Below are 22,064 nucleotides of genomic sequence, written 5' to 3'. Positions count from 1 at the left end.
CACTGCAAAAACAATGAAAGCTCCTACTTTGTTGAGTAGACGTAATTTAAAAATGAGACACTGGGAATTAGAATAGAATAATACTTTCTGGGTCCTTTGCAGGAAATTAATTTGTTGCAGCGGCCCACTAGAACAAACAAAAAGATAAAAATGGCAACAAAAATAGCAATAAAACCCCAAAATGGCAATATTCCTGCAAATGATCAATGTAACATGTGCAATGTGGAGTTTTTAATTGTTTATTAATGAGTCTGATGGCTGCTGGCAGGAAGAGCTCCAGGTCCTGCAGTGGGTGAAACTCGTTACTCAGTTTTCTGAGCATCCTCAGCTCAGGTACTGGCTGAATGTAGTCCAGCTCAGGCCCAATGGTGGAGCTCGCTCTCTTTATCAGTTTGCTCAGTCTGTTTCTGTCCATAGAGCGAGCCCCCTGCCCCCAGCAAACCACACCAAAGAACAGCGCACTGGCCACCACAGTCTGATTAAAGGTGCACAGCATAGGTCTGCAAATATTTAATGGGTTTAGCCTTCTCAGAAAGTACAGTCTGCTTTGACCCTTTGTGGACAGCCTCCACCTGCGTGCCTTGAATGGTGACTGGAGTCGGTGTTAAGCCTTCTTCTCCGGAAATCACCGTTTCCTTAGTTTTTGGAGATGTTAGGCTGGAGGTGATTAATGTTGCACCACTTAACAAAGTCCACTATACTCCTCCTCTGATACCACCGACAACTGCTGAATTATCAGAAAATTTCTGAAGCAGGCAAGCGTCTGAATTGTACTGGAGCTCCGATGTGTAGGTTGTGAAGACAAAAAAGGGGACAAGCCGGTTATGCACCACAGGCAGCTGACCAGAAGAGGACGAGCTGTTGAAAGAGTGGAAAAAGGCATTCATGCCATCAGCCTGGCACTGGTCTCCATTGGGCAGTGGCCCCCCATTTCAATCGAGACCTACAATCTTTTTCATGCCTGACCAGACCTGCTTTACACCATTCTGCTGCAGCTGGTGTTCCAGTTTCTGTCTGTAAGCTTTATTCAACTCCTCAGTCTTCACCCTCAGGTCTTTATGCAGTGCGCGTTTGGTCTGACCCTCCCTCTAGGCCTTTTTTCTTTAAAAATGCTAGTAACCCATGGTTTGTTGTTGGGGAAGCATAGAATCCTTTTACCCAGAACAGAAACTGATGTGATAAAAAAATGCTGCCAGTAGATGGGACTCTCAGAAAACATCCCAGTCTGTGAGCTCCAGGCAGTTCTGCAGGAATTCTTCTGCTTCCTGGTTCCAGCATTTTACAGTCCTGGTAGTGGCCTAACTGCAGCAGTGTAGCTGGAAAAGAGGTGAACCAGACTGTGGTCAGATCCACCACGGGGAGGCAGTGCCATGGTTTTGTAGGACTCTCTCACATTAGCATACAGAAGATCCAGGGTCTTATCTATCCGCTGTCCACAAACTCTTTGAAGGTGGACAGTGTCTTGGAGAGGAAGACATGGTTACAAAGTCCAGATAGGAGGATGAAAGAATCCGAATACCTTGTTTGTAGTCTCGTGATAGTTGCGTGAACAACCTCACAGGTAGATACAGTGTGTGTCGATGGCGGAATTTAAACAACAACGGCGATGACCAGAGAACGTCCGCGCCAAGTAAAATGGCCTCAAAGTAACTGATAAGGCTTCAATGTTCTCATCACAGATCCTCTCTCCTTGATCGTAGCAAGCCCAGGGTTACACCATTTGTTATCAACAAGCAGAGCAAGCCTATCACCTTTCCACTTACTGCTTGCGTTGGCATCTCTGAGGCTGTTCTCCCGGTATGCTTTCCGGCTCCTGATGAGGGTCTCAAGCTCTTCCATCTTGTTGTTCATAGAGCGAAAGCTCCCCATAGTAACAGACGGTGGAGTCTGTTTATAAGCCTCTCGCCCTCCATGCCAGCTCTCATCCCCCCTGTGGTCTCTGTCATAGTAATTCAGCCGGAATGTTGTGTCTCCTCCCTAAATGTTTGGAGACCAGAGCAAAGTCTAGGAGCTCCTGTCGAGAGTAAACAAGGTCTGTCTGTCTCCGATGTTGCGCCTGCAGAAGTCCTCTCAGTAACAACTATTCAGCTCAAAACTATTAAAAATGAAACTGAAACTAAATAAAACAGCACTAGATAAGCAAAAAGCTAAGCAAAAAAAAAAACTGCTGAAGAGCTGCTGTAACAAGCTGCCGTCCGACCGGCGCTATTCTAAACGATGCATGATGAATCATGTAACTGAAAAACAAATGGTAACTAATAAATAAACCTTACAGCTCAAGCGAGGTTAATCTGATGCACCTATATCACACTTATACGTACAAACATTTCATCTGATACATATTTATATAACCGTAGCAAAGCACAGGCCATGCTGTTTGTTGTAGAGTGAATAAAGGTCTCAACTTTGAACACTTTGTGTCAACTTAAATTTGAAACAACGGAGGAGTAGATTCTGGGGAAAGGAAAGTCTGTTTTATCCAATGCTTTTCATTATAATCTGAACCATCCTTTACCGAATCAGTTACCCATGACTAATTCAGATCTTACAAAGTCTTTGATACCCTGCAGTCATATGACTAAACCAGCAAGGACCCATACAAATTTGCCCAAATGGCCACGCTACGCCTCTTCAAATAATGACTTACGTGAAAGACTCTGAGTCTGAATCCCGACGTGAGTCGGACACTGACCTTCGTCATAAAGAAATAATCCAAAAGTCATGTTTGGAGATAATTTGCATTTGAGTTGCGTGTGCTGTGTGTGTTAGGTTGCTGTGTTAGCTCTGTGGTTTTCATTAGGCTCTAACAGATGATGGAACAGAACAGAATAGAATGCTCTTAGTTAGTAATCAATAGTCAGATAAAATAAAAATGTAGAAATGAACTAAAAAAAAAAACTTAACAACAATGTGTACCACATACACAAAATGCCACTATCTGGTAAGTACTTGACAAATATTTGAGTTTACACAATCCCTGATGGGAGCAATATAAAAGAGAAAGTGACCAGGATGGCTCACTGAGAATGTCCTGCACACTCCTTGTACAGATAGATGATTCTAGGCCACGGTGATGACTCTCTGGAAGTCTTTCCTATCTGCAGCTTTGCAACTAAAAAAGCACACACAGATGCAGTAGGTCAGAATGCTCTCTATGGAGTAGCGATACGGACAAAAGCAGTTTTTGTCTGATGTGATTATTCCTGATTATACTTGGGAAGTGCAGTCTTTGCTGTGCCTTCTTGACTGCAGCAATGGTGTCGACAATCCAGGTCAGGTCGTCCTGTATGTGGAAACCAGAAAGCTGAAACCCTCTCCACACATTCCCTACTCGAGTACAGAGGCCGGATTCGTTCCTCCTATAGTCTATGATCGGCTTTTTGGTTTTGGTGGCGTTCAGGACCAGGTTGTCGTTTGCTCACCATACAGACAGCCCGTCTGACTTGTCCGGTACACGTTCGCACCAGACATGAGCCCCACTACTGTGGTGTTATGGGCAAACTTCATTATGCGGTTGTTGCCATGGGCGGCGGTACAGTCGCATCTGTAGGAGATGTTGAATAGCAGGCTCAGCATCCAGCCCCATGATCCAGAGGCAGATGGAGTGAGATATTCCCAGATCTGACAGCTTGTTAGCCCCAAAGCCCTGTTTGATGTAAGAGTAGGTCTTGTCCAATTCATTTGTTTCCCCAGTGGCACTTAACATGCTGATTTTGTGAGCACTTTCTTTAAATCAGCATGGTGGCCCACAGCAACAATGTGAACAGCCTTACGACACGTGCTCTGCTGTCGGGTTATGGTGTCATGTAGCTGATCAAAGGTGCGAGATGTAAGATCTCACAAGTTCTCACAAGAAATACTCTGTAAAGAAATACTCTGTAAAGAAATACTCTGGGCAAGACACTACAAGGCAAGTTGTTAGCGATGTCAGCTACTGTCATCAGTGTGTGTGTGTGTGTGTGTGTGTGTGTGAAAAGGTGAATATGAAGCAACATGGTAAAGTGCTTTAGATGAAGCTGCTTTATACACTAAACAGACCATTTACGATTTACCAGATGGGTGTAAAGTAGACAACCAGACACGGACACTGAGCCAACTGATCTTTTCAGAGGCATAGTGGAGATGCTACACCGCAATAAAAAGTGATTTTTTTTTTTTTTATTTACTTTTTGAGCAAAATGTTATGTTGTTTAACAGTAATGCATTTTCATTATTTAAAGCTTTTTTCTCTCTTATAAAAATAGGTATTGAGCATCATGGACTTTGAATTGCATTTTTTTTGGTATGATAATTTTTTGTATGAAAAAATGATTTTTTTTCCCCCCTTTTCTCATCTGCCATGACAAAAAACAATTTTCTAGATGATAAATAAAGTCGTTGACTTTCCTAAAGCAAGAAATCTGTGTCGGACCTATCCCGCCCCGTTTTCACTGTCACGCACAAAAAAAAAAAGACCATTTCACCACATAGTCTGTCATGTTCTGGCTAAGCTGCAGAAATTTAGGACATCGCTATCATATCATCTGACACAGTGACCATTCTCTAGATAGATACATGGACAGATGAATAGACAGGATTGATAAAACTTGTCAGTGATCATTTGTTTTTATTGTCATGATGACGACAATGCAGCGAGGACAATGTGCTTCCAGATGCATGGCATTCTTGATAGAAGTAAAAAGTAAGCAGCAGTCTTACCTTCTTGGCCTCCCAGAGCTGCTTGGGAAGGGGCTTACTGACCCCTAATAGACTCTCATCACTGGGCAGAGTAGGGAAGGAGAACACTGCAGAAAGAAGGTTTGCTTTCACTGCCATTGGTACATATGACAATGTAAATAATGTTGTGATTACTGAACGACAAGTCACTCTCACCATCTCCAGAGCCGTCTACCTCTGCTTCATTTACACTAGCTGCACGCCAGCCTCCAGGAGAAGCAAACAACCAAAGAATAAAAAGGGGGAAGAGGGATAGTTGATGGAGAATAAAGAAAAAAAAGCAGAGAAACATTAGAGGAGATTCAATATTAACCAGCTGTTTAATTTATCCCAGCATGTCTGGAACAATCAGTCTCTTACAGAATACAGTCTGCAATTACTGTGCAGTTTCATAAACACAGCAGCTGGGCATCTGGCATCATGTTATTAGTCACAAAGTTGAGGAAAGGGAGGAAAGAAGTTGGATGGGGGGGTTCACAGGCTGATGAGGCATAAAGAGAGAGCCATTGTTTTTCTCGTGCCACAAAGAGCCTCTTTCTTTTTAGCTTAACTGTAGACCCCAGGCCAGATGCACATGCCATTGTCTTTCATTTCTTTTTATCTTTTGTTGATTTGGTGTCTGACTCTCGGGTTAAACAACACATTTCCTGTGCACTCTGTTGCTTATTAGGAAACTTTTTTAGCCTCCTCATCCCTCAGATTTAACTTTGCTTCTCTTAAATTGGTCTTTGATCCATTGCCCACCCAGTCGTTCTCCTTCCTGCTTTGTAGTTGCTGAACACATGGGACAATAAAATGATCTCCCCTTCTAAGGTGTCTACTTGATGTTGTTCACATTAGCGCAACTGGGACGGAAATGGGACAACTGGAACGGAAAATGGCTGGCAAGTGTCCCTGACTGGATTACTTAGGTTGTGCTGCGCATGGGTGCTGTAAATGTTTAGGATTAGGAAAAAACTTTCATGGTCTACGACTTTAATGTACCGGCAATCAGAAGGTAAAGTTAGATCTCCACTGACTGATGATGTTCCTTTTCCACTGACAACCACTGGCAGAAATGAAACAAAACCAGAAAGACTATAGCTGAACTCCTTTTTATATGTTTCCACCCTAGCACTGTGACTCATAACTGTAATTCCTAGTTAGAGGCTTCTTTACTCAGCCAGGGCTCAACACCACTTGACACACTGAGGTGTCAGCGAGGCCCTGGGCATTCACATCTCTTTGTGCTCCTGAGAGGGCAGCAGTGAGGCGATAAAGTAATCATGCACAGTGCCTGAAGCTGGAATTACGTTTCTGTGGTATGCAAGTTATGTTTGGAAATGTTCTCATATGTTTTTCTGTTATGTGGGCACAATAGACATTACATGTTCACATTTGTTTGACTTCTTTTTTTTTTTGCTGGAGCGAACACAAAAGGTATAAACGGAACATTTCAAACAGCCTGATGGTGGTTTCTGGTGGCTCTGAAAAACAGCCAGCTGTATGGACTGTGTTCTTTGTTAATAAATGACCAGACACAAACACCATAAACTAGCATCATTACTATGACATGAGCCCAGTATAGGAACAAGCTGCATACTGTATCTGACTGAGAGGGTATGAACTGGACTTTTGCCCTCACAACCTCAAAGTAGAAGCAGGAATTGTATTATTGTAGTTATAATTGTGTAAATAATTGTAAATGTGTTATTGTAGATAATGTATACAATCTATGTATAGGATATGAGGATTAAAGACTTATGATAGATTTATAGGGCTGTTAGTTCAAACTCCAGCAACAGTCAACGTTTTTGGCCTTTCATGCTTTGTTTGACTTTGCCACCCTGTAGGATGTAGTCCAGCTGGACAGAAGAGCCAAACATGAGCCTAACACAGAGCTAAAGCAAAATAGAACAGGTTGCAGTTCCAGAAGTATGAAAACCACTTTCAAAATCCAGTCAAGATTTCTGACATTAACGTTGACAAAAATCCAGCTTGAAGTCTTTTTGATAGTATCCCACCTGACTTACGAGATAATTATGATAGTTTAGAAAAATGACAGAAAGACCAGGACCAAGGCGGGTAAACCATTAGAATACCAGTTGAAACCAGGTTAGCCAGAGCAATTTATAACAAAGTATCACATGAAAAACCCCAAAGCGAACTGTCCACAGATAGAAGTCTGAGAGTACTGTGTGTATAGAGCAAAAGTGCTAATACACATTATTTGACAACAACTTTCACACATGTTGATGAGCGGAGCAGCCATCTTGGATTTTAAAACTGAGGTTTGTGTCATGGGTCGTTTCAGTTGAATACCCCCTGAAACTTTAGACGTTCTGACTGGGAATCCAGAAGTTTTGCTTATCCGCTAAACAGAACTCACCAAATATCTGCTCTGTCGCACTTGTAGTTTTATTTCATGGGAGATGTAGTTATGCTAGAAATCACTGATCAAGACTGACTACAAAGGTTTCACCTTCTAATGGCTCGTGCTGTAGTGGTTTATTTGTCTTATTATGGAAACACTGAGGAACATGTTTCCTGTCATAAAAAAGGTAGATGAAAGAAATGGGGAATTTGTAAATGCTTAAAGAACAGAGGCTTAGCCCCCACATGACAAAATGACTTTGGCTCACTATATATATATAATGTTAGTTAGATTGAGTTTTTACAAAAAAAAAAAAAACAGTTCAATTCCAAAACACAGCTAAGCAGACACAGAAAGACAAAGCTGTTTTTGAAAGTTAGTACCCATTGCTCTGTATGTTTACTCTCACCATTACGTTGAGGAGGACCTCGACCCATCTGCTGGTTCATCCCAAAGGGGTCCTGAGGGTTTGGGTTCATAGCGCTCGTATGGAGAGCAGAGTCTGAATTGGTCCTGTGTAGGAGGAAGAGGAAAATTATGCAAAGTGTTTCCAGCACCTTGGACAGAGGCAGAGGATTTCTCAGGGCTGTAAGTTTGGTGAGTCATTCTGCTTCCTGCTCTGCCTCCACACAGGCTGCATTCATCTACAGGCTCACACTGACCTTATACATCCTGACAAGACTAAACTTTTATTACTCTGATTAAAACACATTATGGCACAGTGATGGGCCACTTAGACCACTTAAGCACTTGGTCCTTTGTTAGCCCTAATTATACTGATACAGGAAAACACAGAGACAGTTACAATATCTGGGAAACTTCTCAACATTGGTTGTATTCTATTTTTAAATTTAGTAGAAATGACATAAAATGTTTAGTTTAACAGACAGGATTAGATTTCATATTACAGCTATGAAGGGTTATTAAAAAAATGTATTATTTTTGCGGTTTAATATGGACTGTAAATTCGCACACTTACAGATGTCGACTTTAAACATGTATAAAGTCAAACAGAACAAACAACCCACACAAACCTGAAGTCTGCTGTGCCATTGTACCTGAGCGTTCTCTAGCGCTCTTCAGTCAGCCTTAACAGCTTTTTCATGTGGCATCCTACTCTGCTTTTTGTGCTGCGCATGTAGTATAATAATAGTTGAAACCACACTTAACTTTTGTTTATGCAGATTTACTGCTTGTAAAGCCGTCAGGTTTGTCTTTTTCTCTCAAGATTTCTTGTCTTAAACTTTTTTTTTGACAATGCATAAAGAATAAAACTGACATTGTGGAAAATGTGCTCATTTGTCTTAAAGCAAGAACAGAAAGTGCAATGTCAATTTGGGAGGGCTGGGAATAGACGGTTTAATATTTTTAGTAATTGCACCCAATGTTAGCCAGAAAAAGCTTCAACAGCCATGTCTTTTCTTAGGGCCATGACAGATCAAGCCGAAAGCTGGCAAGCCGCCAGCCCTTTCAGAATCTCAGACATCCTGTTTTTGTTTATCAAAGAAGATTTGTAACTCTGAGCAAACCTTGCTGACTCTTGAAACTAGTGATTAATAGCAGCTTTAAGTCTTACATGCTATAAGCACGTGACAGAGCTGCCGTGGTGCTAAACATACAGAGCTGAATTGACTTCGATCTTTTTAAACACTTCTTACTAAGGCAGCAAATAAGCTCACCTCTCCACATTATGGGGAGAAGTCTCCCCCTTAAAAATAGGTTGATGGGCATTTCAAGCAAATGTTGTGTGATTTTTTTTAACATATAGGGTTTGGGTGTGTAATCAGAACTCCTGTCTGTGTTTATTCCAAGCACTGATACCACTGCCCGCATGCAGTCAAATGAAAGTGTAAACTCCACTTGCATTAATATTAAACGACTCACATTTTCAAAATACAACCCTTGGAGATGGATGTAAAGAGGCTAGGAGGAAGAAAATGTAAATAAGGAGCTGTGATGTTAGCTGTGATGTCTGGAAGAGCCATGAGTCCTAAAGCTGGGTTAGTAAGAGAGGAACTGTTGATTAATGTTTCAGAAATACCAAACTGGAGAGATGAAAAAAACAAAAACAAACAAACAAAAAAACCATAAGACTCTTCATCTGAGCCTTGTAACTCAGCGCTTCGAAAGAAGACAGGAGAGGATTATTTAGATGTTACATATCAGGCTGAGATTTACAAAATAGACGAACCAGGATGTTGTGTAGCCAAACAAATTGCAAAAAAAAAAAAAAAAAGAAAAGAAAGAAGAAGAAAGAAAGAATAGAATTGTTGGCCTGTGTTTCAGCGAGGGATAAAGCAGTAAAGATAGAATGGGGGAGAGGGAAAGACGTAGATAGAGGGGTCAAAGGTCACCTGTTGAGTTGTGATAATAACCTAAACCCAGGCCGTTTTTCCTCAGTCCATGGCTGCTGTTCCCTTTGAAAACAGAGGAAAAGCATGACAGACAAATTTACTGGGTGAAAGCAGAGACCCCTGCCTCCTGCCATAATGTTTAAGAGAAGAGAAAATACCTTAGTAAAAAGTTTCATATATTTGGTGCAGGTGTTGGAAAAAAGAAAAGACCCTGAAAAACACTTAGATACGGCACAAAACCCTTTAATGTTTGAGAAAAATGGGAAAAAGTGGACAAATTAAAAGTAGCCTCAAAACAGAAAAAAATACAAATCCATAAACACAAAAACGGTGCTAATGAGAAAAATGAATACAGGGAAAGCCAGATTTATGAAAGTATTTACAAGCGGTTCTCCAATATCGAATGGGAGAAAAAAAATGGTGCAACACAGCCACCTCTCTGGTGAACGGCTGGTCAGAGAGAACAAGCTGATGTGAAGAGTCATTGTCAAACATCGACATGAACAATGAAGTGAGGGAAATAAGTGATTTTTTTTTTTTTTTAAAGTGTTCAAGCAAAAAAAGGGGGTTTCGAGTCTTCCTTGAACTGGAAGTACATAAAAGCCATCACAAAAATAAAACTGTTCCACAGAGGATCCAAGATGGACTATTAATGACTACACCACTGTCTATTTAGCCATGTTGGTGATCGTGTTTCTTTCTCTAAACATATCTAAAAAATGGTCTTGTTTTTTAGCTTTAATTAAAAAAATATTTATTGTGTCTTAGAAAAAATATATAGTGGTACTTGTGTTTAAAGGATGTTTGCCGTTAATTACAGCTTTAAATCTTATTACATTCTGTAGTTTGGCCATCATTCCTTTTGAATAGGACAAGTGTAGATCAAGTCAAACATAAACAGTGCAGAAATCACACAAGTTGTAAAGAAGCCAAGACATTAACCTGAATAAATTATTTAGTTTATGTAGATGTGTAAGTGAAATTATGTTTTTTAATGTCTCAACATACAACCGCAATTCAAAGACATTTTGGCTGCGTAAACGTAAATAAAAACAGAAGTTAATGATTTGCAAATCTCCTCAACCCATATTTTATTCACAATAGAATGTAAACAACACATTAGATGTTGAAAGTGAGACATTTTACCATTTCATGGAAAATATGAGCTCATTTTGAATTTGATGGCAGCAACACATCTCTATAAAGTTGGAACAGAGGCAACAAAGGCTGGAAAAAGTAATTGCTGCTAATCAAAATCAATGGAGCATTTGACAACTAATTACGTTAATTATCAGCACGTCAGTAACATTTCAGAGAGGCAGAGCCTCTGGAACATAAAGGTGGGCAGAGGTTCACCATCTGTGACAAATTGCATCTAAAAATTGTGGAACAATTTCAGAAAAATTCAAAGTCAAAACTGGATGTGCGTGATCTTCAGGCAGCACTGCATTAAAAACAGGCCTGATTTTCTACTGGACATCACAGCATGGGCTCAGGAACATTTCCAGAAATCACTGTCTGAACACGATTCACCGTGCAATCCACAAATTAAGTTAAAGCTGTATCATGCAAAGAAGAAGCCACATGTGAACACGATCCAGAAACACTGCCATGTTCTCTGGACCTGGACTCTTTGCAGGAGAAGAGATGGATGGATTTCCAGCGAGTAGTCCTGTACTGCTTCACTTTGCCGTGTCACTTAGCTTATACCACAAAAAAATGAACAACTTTAACTGAAATACTGAGATTTTAGATTTTGGCAGGTGCCCTCTCTAGAAGACAGTTTAAAGCTACCACAATTTGCAACAGGTTGGGAAAATATGAGACTCAAAATCAATCCCCTCTGCTCTGCACAGCCTTCTCTTTTGTTGCTCTGCTGTGCTACACGTCACCACGATCTGCCACTTCAGGTAGTAATTATTATGAATGTACAATAAATGAGAACGCTCCAAAAAGAAAGAGAGAAAGAAAGCTTTCTATCCATCCACCATCTAAACCACTTCGTCTATTTATGGTCAGGGGGGGATGGAGTCTACCCCAGCTGTCATTGGGTGAGAGTTAAGGTCAACACTGGACAGGTCTCCAGTCTATCTCAGGGCCAACAGAGAGACATCCGTTGTTTCCTTGACAACTTTTACGGAATGTCAGCAGCATAGGTTAGGTTCTTAACAAAAATGGCCTCCATCTCCTTTGCAATCACAGGTCTGTGTGAGCCCATGGGAACTCTCCCTGCCATCGGATGCAGCCTTTTGCATTCCAAAGCTTTTGCATACTGCAAAGCCAGGTCCAGACCCTATCAGAACTCTGCCTCTCTTCCAGGAACTGCTCCTAGTCCAAGATCACCTGCCTTGACACCTCCTGGTGGGGGGTTGATGAGGACAACCTCCACTTCTGTAGCCTCTCTGGACCTCTGCAGCTCCTGTAGATCGGAGTCGTGGAGCCAAGCTGCTTCCACAGCCTGAAACCCAGCCGAGGCAGCTGCTCGACAGAAAATCATTCACATTCCCACCTATGAGCACTTTAGAGCAACCAATGAACCTAACCTGCATGTCTTTAGACCATGGGAGTAAATCAGAGTACCCAGCGAAAACACACACAAGCATAGGGAGAACATGAAAACTCTACACAGAAAAGCCACAACTGGCTGGAGACGGGCTGCAAGATGGTCGCACTAACTACTTCACCACGCTGCCCATAAAAGCTACTCTAGCAGAAATAATTGAACGTCTCGGATTGGTTATATATGCAAGCCTTGCTCAAAAACCTTGATGCAAATATCTCCGGACTGCTACCAGTGCTGTTTGGATGGTCTGGGGCACAGAATGCTTCGAAAGTACTTCTGCACATTAAGATGCATATTGCAGCAGATTTAAAGAATTCTAAACCAGAAAGATGAACTAACACATTCTCTGGGTTGCAAATTGGAAGCACGTGTTGACGTATTGGAGGGACTAACTATAACCAGGGCATTTATAAAGACCTGTAGGCCTCCAGTCATACTACACGGGTGGGTCTAATATGGCAGTGTCCTTACCTGCACTGCAACATTTTGTAACCAGTGTAAGAACAACTGAAATACTTCCACATGAGACACATCATTTGACTTGGCCACTATACCTGTCAGGGGTGTAATAAGCTATATTTAGAAATGTGACGTAGACTGGAATGCAGATGAGCTTTGATACGCCCATCTAATCTATTCAAAAACAAAATAACTCCTCTGACACTGTGATACGTTGACTTTTTTTCTCGTGTGACTGCAAAATAGCTCAAAGCTCACTAGCTGATTGGAGCAAGCAGACTTATATTTTGCAAGAATGGTCAACTTTATGTAGCTGTGTGCATGTACAGTCTATAGCAACAGTCTAAAGTGTCGGATTGGTTAGGACACGGGGGCTTGGGGTGTGAGCTGATAGCAAAAAACAAAAACAAACAAAAAACCAAACAAACAAAAAAGAATCTTCACAAGCTGTTTTGTTTTGTTTTTATTATTAAAAACAAAACAAAACAAAACACAAAACAAAAACTAAGATACTCAGACTAACAAGGAAGAAAAGCCACAGAGGAATCTTGACTGTACAACTTCCAAAGAGGCAGAGGAAGTAAATTTAAGACCCAGTCTTTTGACTGCCTTTCTGCAAAGCCATCTCCAGAGAGCTTGGTACAGGAATAGCAGGCCAAAGATGGGTGAATGGAAGAGGAGAAGGCCGTGGGACTGGATTGAGGATCTGACCTTAAAGCAGATGGTCTCTAAAGGGACACTTCCAGGGCTGTATTCAGGTCTGATGCTTCATTGACCCCAGGAACCAAATTCCTATAAGAACATCTCTTCCCACACAATACTCAAGGACAGGCCTCTAATGTGAACAACTCTAGGAGACAGGTGGTGGATATCAAAAATCCTGTCCAGAATTCCTACAAATGATCAAAGCTGGGAAATAATTACTTCATCCCCCAAAGGAGGAAAATCCCATACGACACCCATAATATAAAATTCAGAGAAACGATAGGATCAGTTGGACAGGCTGCTCATGGAGCGGTTAAAGGCTATGTGAACAGCTCTCTTCCCCTGCATTTCTGTTACGCCTGATGATCTTTGGCAATGACCCACTGATTTAGATTTTCTTTTTTTTTTTTTAACTGTATTTTATTTAAGCAATGCCTGGTTACTGCATACGCTGTTTCATTGCTGTTTTAAAGTTGTTTACTCTATGCCCATCATAAGTGCTTCAGAGGCTCAGTGTACAACAGATAGATGATCAATAGTGTGGTAGTTAGTGCACTGAAACGGTTAAATAGCTCTGTGGCTCTTCTCCAAAGCTGACTGGCGGTAATGCAGTGCAGATGTGGTTAGTGTTGTAAACACTTACCGCCCCACTCTCCCCTGAGACGGACAAGCAGAGTATCTGCATCTCACTGCAACAACACGAGACCATTTCCATGGACAGAGATTAGCTTGAGCCACTGATCTCGTCTTTCAATGTTCCTTTCAATATATCTACAATTAATTAACAATAATGTCTTGTATAATTTTGTTCTTTGGGCTTCTGGAAGAAGAGCCTCCCTAATCTGCAAAGACGTCAGAAGATTGTGCTTTCCCATTTCTGCAGTGTGTTTTCACTAAGGCTAGAGCTCCAGTCACTAGTCTGAGAGAAAAAAAATAAAAAATATTAAAAAAAAAAATACCCTGATTGTGCAAACGTGCACTGTTCATTCATTTTGCTCACATGTACAGGACAAATATTGCTGTTGTAATGAAATAATAAGACCTGTCTGTCGTGATAATCACCCTATCAAGTTCTTCTTGAGACCAGTGGTTTACTGAGAACATCTGGGAATAGTGCAGTTACCAAACATCAGCATTTTTATGCCAAAGCATTAGAAAATGCATTTCACACTATTTTTTGAGGCAAAATGATGGTGCAGCTTTAGAAAATAATGATGTTGTACTGCAAATTTTCTGTGGTGAGAATGGTGCTACAAAAAGCACAATTCTTCCCAGGTATTTCTGGACCGGTCTGAGAAGTGAAGATGAACATGTCTGTAGATCCCACATCACACATTATTTAAGACAAGTACCACGTCTGTATATAGCAGGAACACATTGAGCTATGAGTAGAATGAGAATGAGTAGCCAGTTTTAGAAAATCTTACATCTAAATCAAAGCCAAACTTTGCATGGGAGGCAAATACCTAGACATTTTTTTAGACTCTAGTCCGTTTGTAAACAGCCACTTTTAATCAGCACTATGGCACTAATATGAATTACTGTGGCTGTGACAGTAAGGTGAGCCAAAATCTACTGCTGAGGGGGAAGTTTATCTCAGTTACACACTGTGACAACAATCTGCTGCAGGTTGGAGCAGGAGGCTTGGCTTGGCCTGCAGAGACATGACGGAGCCAATGCCAATCATGTATGAAAGGCTATGACAGAGAATGATGGAAGAAAGCAAACAATCATAGGAAGTTGGAAAGCGTGAGTAGAATAAAGAAGAGATACATAATGTAGCATTTCACAGAGATACATCTTTTCTCAAAATTTTTAAAAGGTAAGGAGAGGGGGTACTGTATGTGCACCAAAAACAGAAAAAAAAAAAAAAAAGCAAAAAAACGTGTCACAAACTGCTATAGACAATTATTTTGCAGCACATAACCAGCCTGTTTCTACTAGAGAGCTTCACTTCATGTGGAGTATGAATGCTGTGCTGCCTGAATGCTGTGCTGTCATAACAGATATGTTCCATTAAATCAAAATGGTTGTCGTGTTTTTATTACTCTGAGGTTGAGATGACATGATGCTAAATCTTTCATTCAGAAACAAGCCGTGCCTTATAAATCAAATGTGGGAGCCTGCATTCAGTGCTTCGCGCCACGAGGCTCTTCCAGAAACAAACCCACTGTGAGAACACTGACGTCTGACTGCTCCGCACGGACGTTTGTCAGCCAACCAGTTTTGTGTCTTCAACAATGACAAGAGGGCGTGGGCCTCAATCACCTCTGCAGTACAAGCTGTTAAAGTACACATAGCTTGGCGAATGTCTGTGTCTGCACTGTGGAAGAAGATGAGGAAGGGTGACGGGCAGCCGGCCAAAAGCCAGAGTACAATGAACAAAAAGGCGCGGAGACACAGCAAGAGTGAACAGGGAGGAGCTTGGCTGAGGGTTTTATCACAGGGCCATAATTCACTCGCTTGTAAACACTGAGGAAAAAGGCATCTAGCAATAACACTGACTGCTCAGCATGAGCAGCACCAGAGCTGGTGAAAGGAATCTTGCCACTCACATCAAGGCCAACTAGTCGAGCATTTTTTCCAGAAGGTACTGTGACTGTGATTTTTCCCAAACAGAAAATTCTGCACCAAAGGGCAATGGTCCTGTGATAATGCAAAATCCCTAGACAGTAGGACTACTGCTGTTGGGCATGACCTTTAAATCAAAAGGGTATCTGTCAGACACTTTTAGTCAGATGCAGCCTTTACAGGGTTAACACAGCATCCTGATACTTGAAGCATTTCTGCAGAAACAATAAAGGCCAACAGCTCCTCCCGACACCCTGTCTTAGTGCTGCTCTGGGCATAACTGTGTGCGTGTGTGTGCGTGATCAAGATGGCTGGTGGCTAGATGTAGACAGAAAATACTAGAAGCACTGTAAGGCTTTATACTGGAACCAGCCTGGCAACAGGAAGCAGTTCCCGCTGTAAAATCTAGTTAGAGGAAGACCGAAAACAATAACCATTTTCTCAGCAGTTCAACAGAGTTTCTACTCACCTTCTCCAGTTGTTGTCCGGCGGTGGTGACAGGTACACTGCTCCATATGGAGAACTCTCTAAGTGGGCTTCAGTTAAGGAAATTATTAGTAATACAGACAATATAACATAACTGTGACATCATTTTTTTTCTTATAAAGACTGCATGTATACACCCCTGTGTTGTTAGATATAACCAGACATTGTAATCTACTTCACCATCATTTTTGTGTTTACAAAATGAAACTAGAATAGGTTCTAACTATAGTCCTGATTATAAATAGATGATGCCAATATGCTTTAAGAGAAAAAGCATTTACATTTCAAACACATGCTCTTCAAAGCCCCATTGTGGTGAAAGTGTCAACAATAGAGCTGCCTTTTTCAAATACTTAATGAAACAATGACAGCATTATCATGTACTACTGAATGCCGACACAGAGTTCCTGGTATTGTGTGTGTGGAAGGGCAGGACTTCAGAAGGGTGGTGTTTCGTCTTGCCGACAGTCACTTGAGCCCCTGTGCTCTTGGAAACAGCCTCCTCGTTTCTGGGCAGTTGTTTGGGGAAAAGGTGTTGAAAATGTCAACTGATTAGCTCAAACAACTCAATGTGGTGGCTGGGTTCCCCACTTGGCCAACCACTGTTTCACACAGCATCTGTTTAGCGTCTAGTGAGATTTAGAGATAGTGCAGCCCTGCTATCACTTATAAACTGTCAGACAAACATAGGAGAAGCCCCTTTTCAAACATGGAGGAAGATAGACAACGTGTAAAGGACACTACTGTGGTTTCTCCAGATCCAGAGAGAGAGATCCTGTCAAACTGATGGGCTGTTTGTGGACAACCATAAAGGTTAATTTGCATAATCAATGACATTTGTGGACAATATTTAAGGCTGATGCATATTTTTTTTTGTTTTACTTGACATTGATAGAATAAACCTAATAGCAATAGCTTAAAGGCTTTGCCTCAACTCATAGAATCTGAGGTTACAAATATGTAACCTTGTTTCTTTCCCAACGTTATTACGTTGTTTTTGGCTTCAGTCACTGGTCATCTCCAGGGAGGGCTGCAGTTTTAGAAAACCATGGTAGCTGCAGCAGAGTCGACTCCATTAAAAAAAGTTTCCAAAGACCCAAGTCTTTGAAAGTATGGGATTAGTTAAAAAAATCCTAAGGCAAAAAGGTGATTTGTACCCTCTGCATAATCTTGTTGGCATATCACAGAAGCACTAGCGCTTTGCACAAGCACCTGAAGAAAAACAAACAGGTGCTATAATAAAAGGAAAAGGCAAAAACTGTCATGTCTATTCATGTTGATTCAATTCCACATAGTAGGGAGGCCTTTTTTCTTTGTACCTGCTACACTTGTTATTGAAACCATAAAGTTGTTAGCCTGCCACTATACAAATTCCACAACATTAATCTTCAGAGAAAATGTTTAGGCCGGCGTTATTTTACTCTAAATGACAACGCCCGTATGTGTGTGCTGTATTTGTGCTTTCTATGGCTCGATGTATAATCAACTGGTTTTATAATCATTGGTTAAACTGACCGATCATTAAAACAATAGAGCCAAACTATAAATGGAACAGTTAAGTTAAAAATCAGCCATGCATCCACACTGTACAAGCACTCGGGTGCAAAATTGGGATTTAACTCAAAAACTGCCAAGTGGGCTATTATCCAATCAGAGCCACAAACCAAATTTCCATTTTCCAACTATGGCACTATGAACGGGCAAACCAAAGCCACAAATCATGCCGCACATTTTCATTCTCAAGATGCTGCACTGCTCCCTGTCCTCTTCATTTAAACCACTTGTCATAGCAGATGATGGAATAGTTTAAAGCTGCCAGGCCAAAGGATTCTCAGTGGATACAGAGCCAGCTGCAAGAAAGAAACCAAAAACACACTGGCTGAAGGGGCCTTGACTTTTTCCAGTGGCCCCCAATCTGCCAAACATTTTCTTTTCATAGCCTAGAAGTTTTCAATACCATTGTTAATACAGTACATACTTTTAAAGAATACAAAAACAACACTTATGTATGCTTCAGTACAAGGAAAAACTATTTGGCTGTTCGCTACATCTATAAAACGCAAATGATGCATTGAACATGAACTAGCTGTGCAAGAGTGAAGACAGCTCTAAAGCTAAATATTACTGATTAACCTATTCAAAAATCTGTTCTGCATGTTGACCATATTGAACTTCAGCAATATGCTTACAGTATATGGCTGACACATGTAGGGCCCAACTAAAGGAGGAAAAGAGAAAACACTGTTGCATACATAAGCAGGCAACCATGAAAAGAGTCAGACGTTTGCACAATACGAGAGAAATGTGGCAAAGAGAGGTCACACATTATCGTATCAAAACTGTTTGATTTTCACAGCTGGATAAGTAGTAACGTCCACTGTGAAATGTGGTGGCAGCCTCTGCAGACACAGATGGGAAATCGCTGAAACAATCGCATCACACTAAACATATAGAAAGCCAATGTCTATGTTCCAAAATTGCAGCGTTAGCACCAAAGCTTATCAATCAGGTCTCTTGTGGTGGTACAACACAGGCAATCCCCAGCGGCAGTTAACGGTTTCTGTTTATTCCGTCATTAACCAACATATTGAAAAAGAGGAAATATTTCATTGAATTGAGTCCACTTTGATTTTATGTGCAATAGTCAGTATGTGTGATGGATAAAAAGAGCTTGTTCCAGCACGGTGGCTGCAGAGAGTGATGCATTACTGGCTCCAAATGAACTAATAGGAAATTTAACGGATTTAGGACTCAAGCCCAAACCAGTACACCGTGGATGAAATTTATAATACACTATTGCGCAACAACTATTACCAGTATTGCACCATTTTACTGACAATGAAAGAAAAACAATGATGCATCTTGCAACGTGATGCGGTTTACATCTGTTCTGATTCTTTTCCACAGAAATATACGCTGCTATGACATCACCCACTGGGAGACAGGACAAACCCCTCTCCAGCTATCACAAACACCATGTGACAGGTCACTGAATCATCCCTGTCCCGAGGCTGGGAATAAACGGATCTGCTTCTTAAAATGCCATGAGGTGGGGGCGTGCTGATGGATCAGTTGCCTAAATGGTGTTTCATGTAAATGCGACACACTGGGTGTGAAACGTGATCGGGAAAATTATTCCATGTCCTGTATCTCTTGTCTACAAACTAATTTAAACTAAAATTATTTCTAAAGAACCTTTAAAAACTGTATTTACAGAATAAACTGACCAACTAATACTCATGATGCAAGAGAAGAGGCACCGCACTATATAAATCAAGACATGTGCCTAGAACATAAATGCATTTAGTGTTTCCTTAAACTCAAGTTATAATTATTTACAAGAAGTAACAACTTGTATGTGCTTGTGTTAAGATTTATAATACAAAGCACACGGTGGTCTCATGTTAAACGATTGCAGACAGCCAACGAGATTCTTAAATCCACTTATTCTGGGTTCAGCTCATGATTCCAAACACAGACGTACTTTAATTGTGTTTCATTTTTAGGACAGGATTTTTTAAGCTGGACAAAGAAATTAATTCACATCACTCTAGATCTAAATTCAGCCACTGCCATATATGTCTCGATTACACAAGACACCTACGTAAATGTTTGCTGTTATGAATGGTGACACACCACACATGTAATGGTGATTGGTAGCAACATTCATGGTAATGTTGCAGGAAACTGTAAATGGGAGCCGTTTTCAGAGCACAGTCTGGTTTCTGAAATCTCACAGACCAGAATACTATGACAACTAGCTATAAAAATTCTAACCAAGGTTTAGCTGGACTTATCTGCTCTCTCTCATTTCAACTCTAAGGACCAATTCTGTTCCTGAGGCTATTAAACTGCCTACATAGGGACATTTCACCAGCTTGAAACCGAACCATAAACACAAACAACCAAAAGACAATGGCATTAACGGTATTTATATACATTTAATATGCATACTAGAACCAAAAGAAGCAAAGCGTCCTTTAGTAAAACAAAAAACAACCATTCAGAGGCCACAGCACCCACCTCCACATCGCTAATTAACCCATCATGATGACAATAACATCTGCATAACATGGAATGTGTGTGTGAGCTCTCCTACTGCCAGTGATTTAGGCTTGGAAGGATATCTGCCGTCCATGCTTGTCAATGGGTCGGCGATGGGGAGAGTTGATGCGGTTGCGGTCCCTGTGGACCCTCTCAACGAGCCCATGGTGACGGGTCCCTCTGACAGAGTCCAACCCTGAAAAAAAGCCACCCTGCGGAAGAGACAACAAGATGCTTTTCACATCAAACACAAGAAGGGATGAAGAACACTAATATCCAACGCTCCCAAATTCAAATATCAATAAAACCCCAGTTTGGTGTGAATGCTGTGTTGTGTTCCCACATATTTAGCACAAAAAAGGAGAAAAGGTTCCATCTGCATTTAGTCTAAAGCTTCACGTCTTCCGGGTCCGACAGAGAGCCCAATAATGTTTAGTGTTCTAAACTGTTGGTGATTAAAAACTACACAAAGTATGAGGTCTGAATCGAATCATAACCCTAATTAAATAACGTTGAAGATAAGGTAGGAGTTGAAGTTCTACATTCAGGACATGTGCTCCAGTGAGCTGTAGTACCAGGCTGCTCCCCACCCCCTTAAAATGAAGTGTAGGAATGACTGAGTGACCTTCTGTGCTCACTGTGCTACAACATGAAGCTGTTGTCTGGTGGATCTCTGTTTTAGCTAGTTGGCTATCTGAGGCTCAGTTAACGAAGGCCAGGAGAATGGGGAATACTGCTTATGGGTACATCTGTTCCTGCTGTGCAGGTGTTTCTGGCAGCTGGAAGATCATAAGCCACAATGAATAATGCTTACTCATAAAGCTACTTATATCACACATCAGTAAAACCTAAATACAGGAGTTGTGGGGAGATTGCAGCAACCAGTTTCATTTGTGTTTGACCTTTATTAGCCAGTTATCTATTGCTCTCCAGTACATCCTTGTGATAAATGAAAAATACTGTCCATAATTTAAAGAAGATGACACTTTATTGTCATTACTGACTGTCATTACTGACAATACATGTTAAAACAATATAACCGTAAATTGTCAAAATGGTTGAATTATTAACTGAATACTGCCCAAGTATTAGTTAATGAAATTGCTTACAATCTGCCACCTACATAAAGTACTCTGCTTTCCTTTAATTGAATTAGAACCAACAAATAATTATCATTAAGTGGAATCTAGAAGCCATTTAGTTTGTATTCCAAGCAGAGAAGGTAAATGGACTCCATAGGTTAGTAGGGCTTTTGGGGACCTGGTCACAGAGCTGTAATTACTACTCCATCTCAAAGGGTCATTCTTTTAAGTAACAAGGGTACTTTTACCTGGATCGTTGCAAAGCAGACTCCTTGGGGAGCTGACACAGATACAGACCCAGTGCTACAGAGAAGCATTGTCACAGCACCGCTTAAAAAAGTACTGAAAATGGCTACACTAATGTTTTATTCTGTCTTTTTCCATGTCTTCAGAAACTCAATCATTCAACGCTGTTGGAGGACATTTGTTTGTGCTTCTAAAATGTCCAGAACAGTGTTCTGCTGTTTAAGCAGTTAGCAGGGTAAACATTAGAAGTGAGAGTCAGTGTGGCCAGACACAACAGCAGCCTTGGGAAATCCCTGAATGACAGCAAGACCCTGAGTTTGGTAAATGGTAAATTCAAGGTGAGCAGTGTTTTAAAGAAATATATTCAGTTTTACATTAAACATCCTTGCTTAAAAGAAACCATGTGAGTAATTCAACATGAAATCCTGCAAATTCTAATGATCATAGCACCTGTATATCTGTAGGACCACTTTAAGACTATCAAA

The 22,064-nt window shown here is 40.9% G+C and overlaps 1 protein-coding gene across 10 annotated transcripts in view; it reads right to left on the bottom strand.

The window, feature by feature from the left end:
• The window catches only part of crtc3 (CREB regulated transcription coactivator 3), a 37,048-nt gene that overhangs the window by 9,253 nt on the left and 5,731 nt on the right, over positions 1–22,064 (bottom strand). For 3 of the 10 annotated variants that reach the window (XM_067490633.1, XM_067490584.1, XM_067490602.1), the window contains exons 3-8: positions 20,335–20,463; positions 16,191–16,252; positions 9,424–9,486; positions 7,479–7,582; positions 4,873–4,923; positions 4,699–4,784 (exon numbers count right to left, since the gene is read on the bottom strand). In XM_067490633.1, coding sequence (XP_067346734.1) covers positions 4,699–4,784; positions 4,873–4,923; positions 7,479–7,582; positions 9,424–9,486; positions 16,191–16,252; positions 20,335–20,463 — 495 coding nt within the window. Of the gene's footprint in view, positions 1–4,698; positions 4,785–4,872; positions 4,924–7,478; positions 7,583–8,953; positions 9,397–9,423; positions 9,487–16,190; positions 16,253–20,334; positions 20,464–22,064 lie in introns of those variants that run through there. The other 7 variants (XM_067490592.1, XM_067490662.1, XM_067490624.1 and 4 more) reach the window with 5 other exon arrangements.

Source organism: Channa argus, chromosome 2, assembly GCF_033026475.1.
Source record: "Channa argus isolate prfri chromosome 2, Channa argus male v1.0, whole genome shotgun sequence".
NCBI classification, from domain to species: domain Eukaryota; kingdom Metazoa; phylum Chordata; class Actinopteri; order Anabantiformes; family Channidae; genus Channa; species Channa argus.
This window is presented reverse-complemented; position numbering and strand designations above follow the sequence as displayed.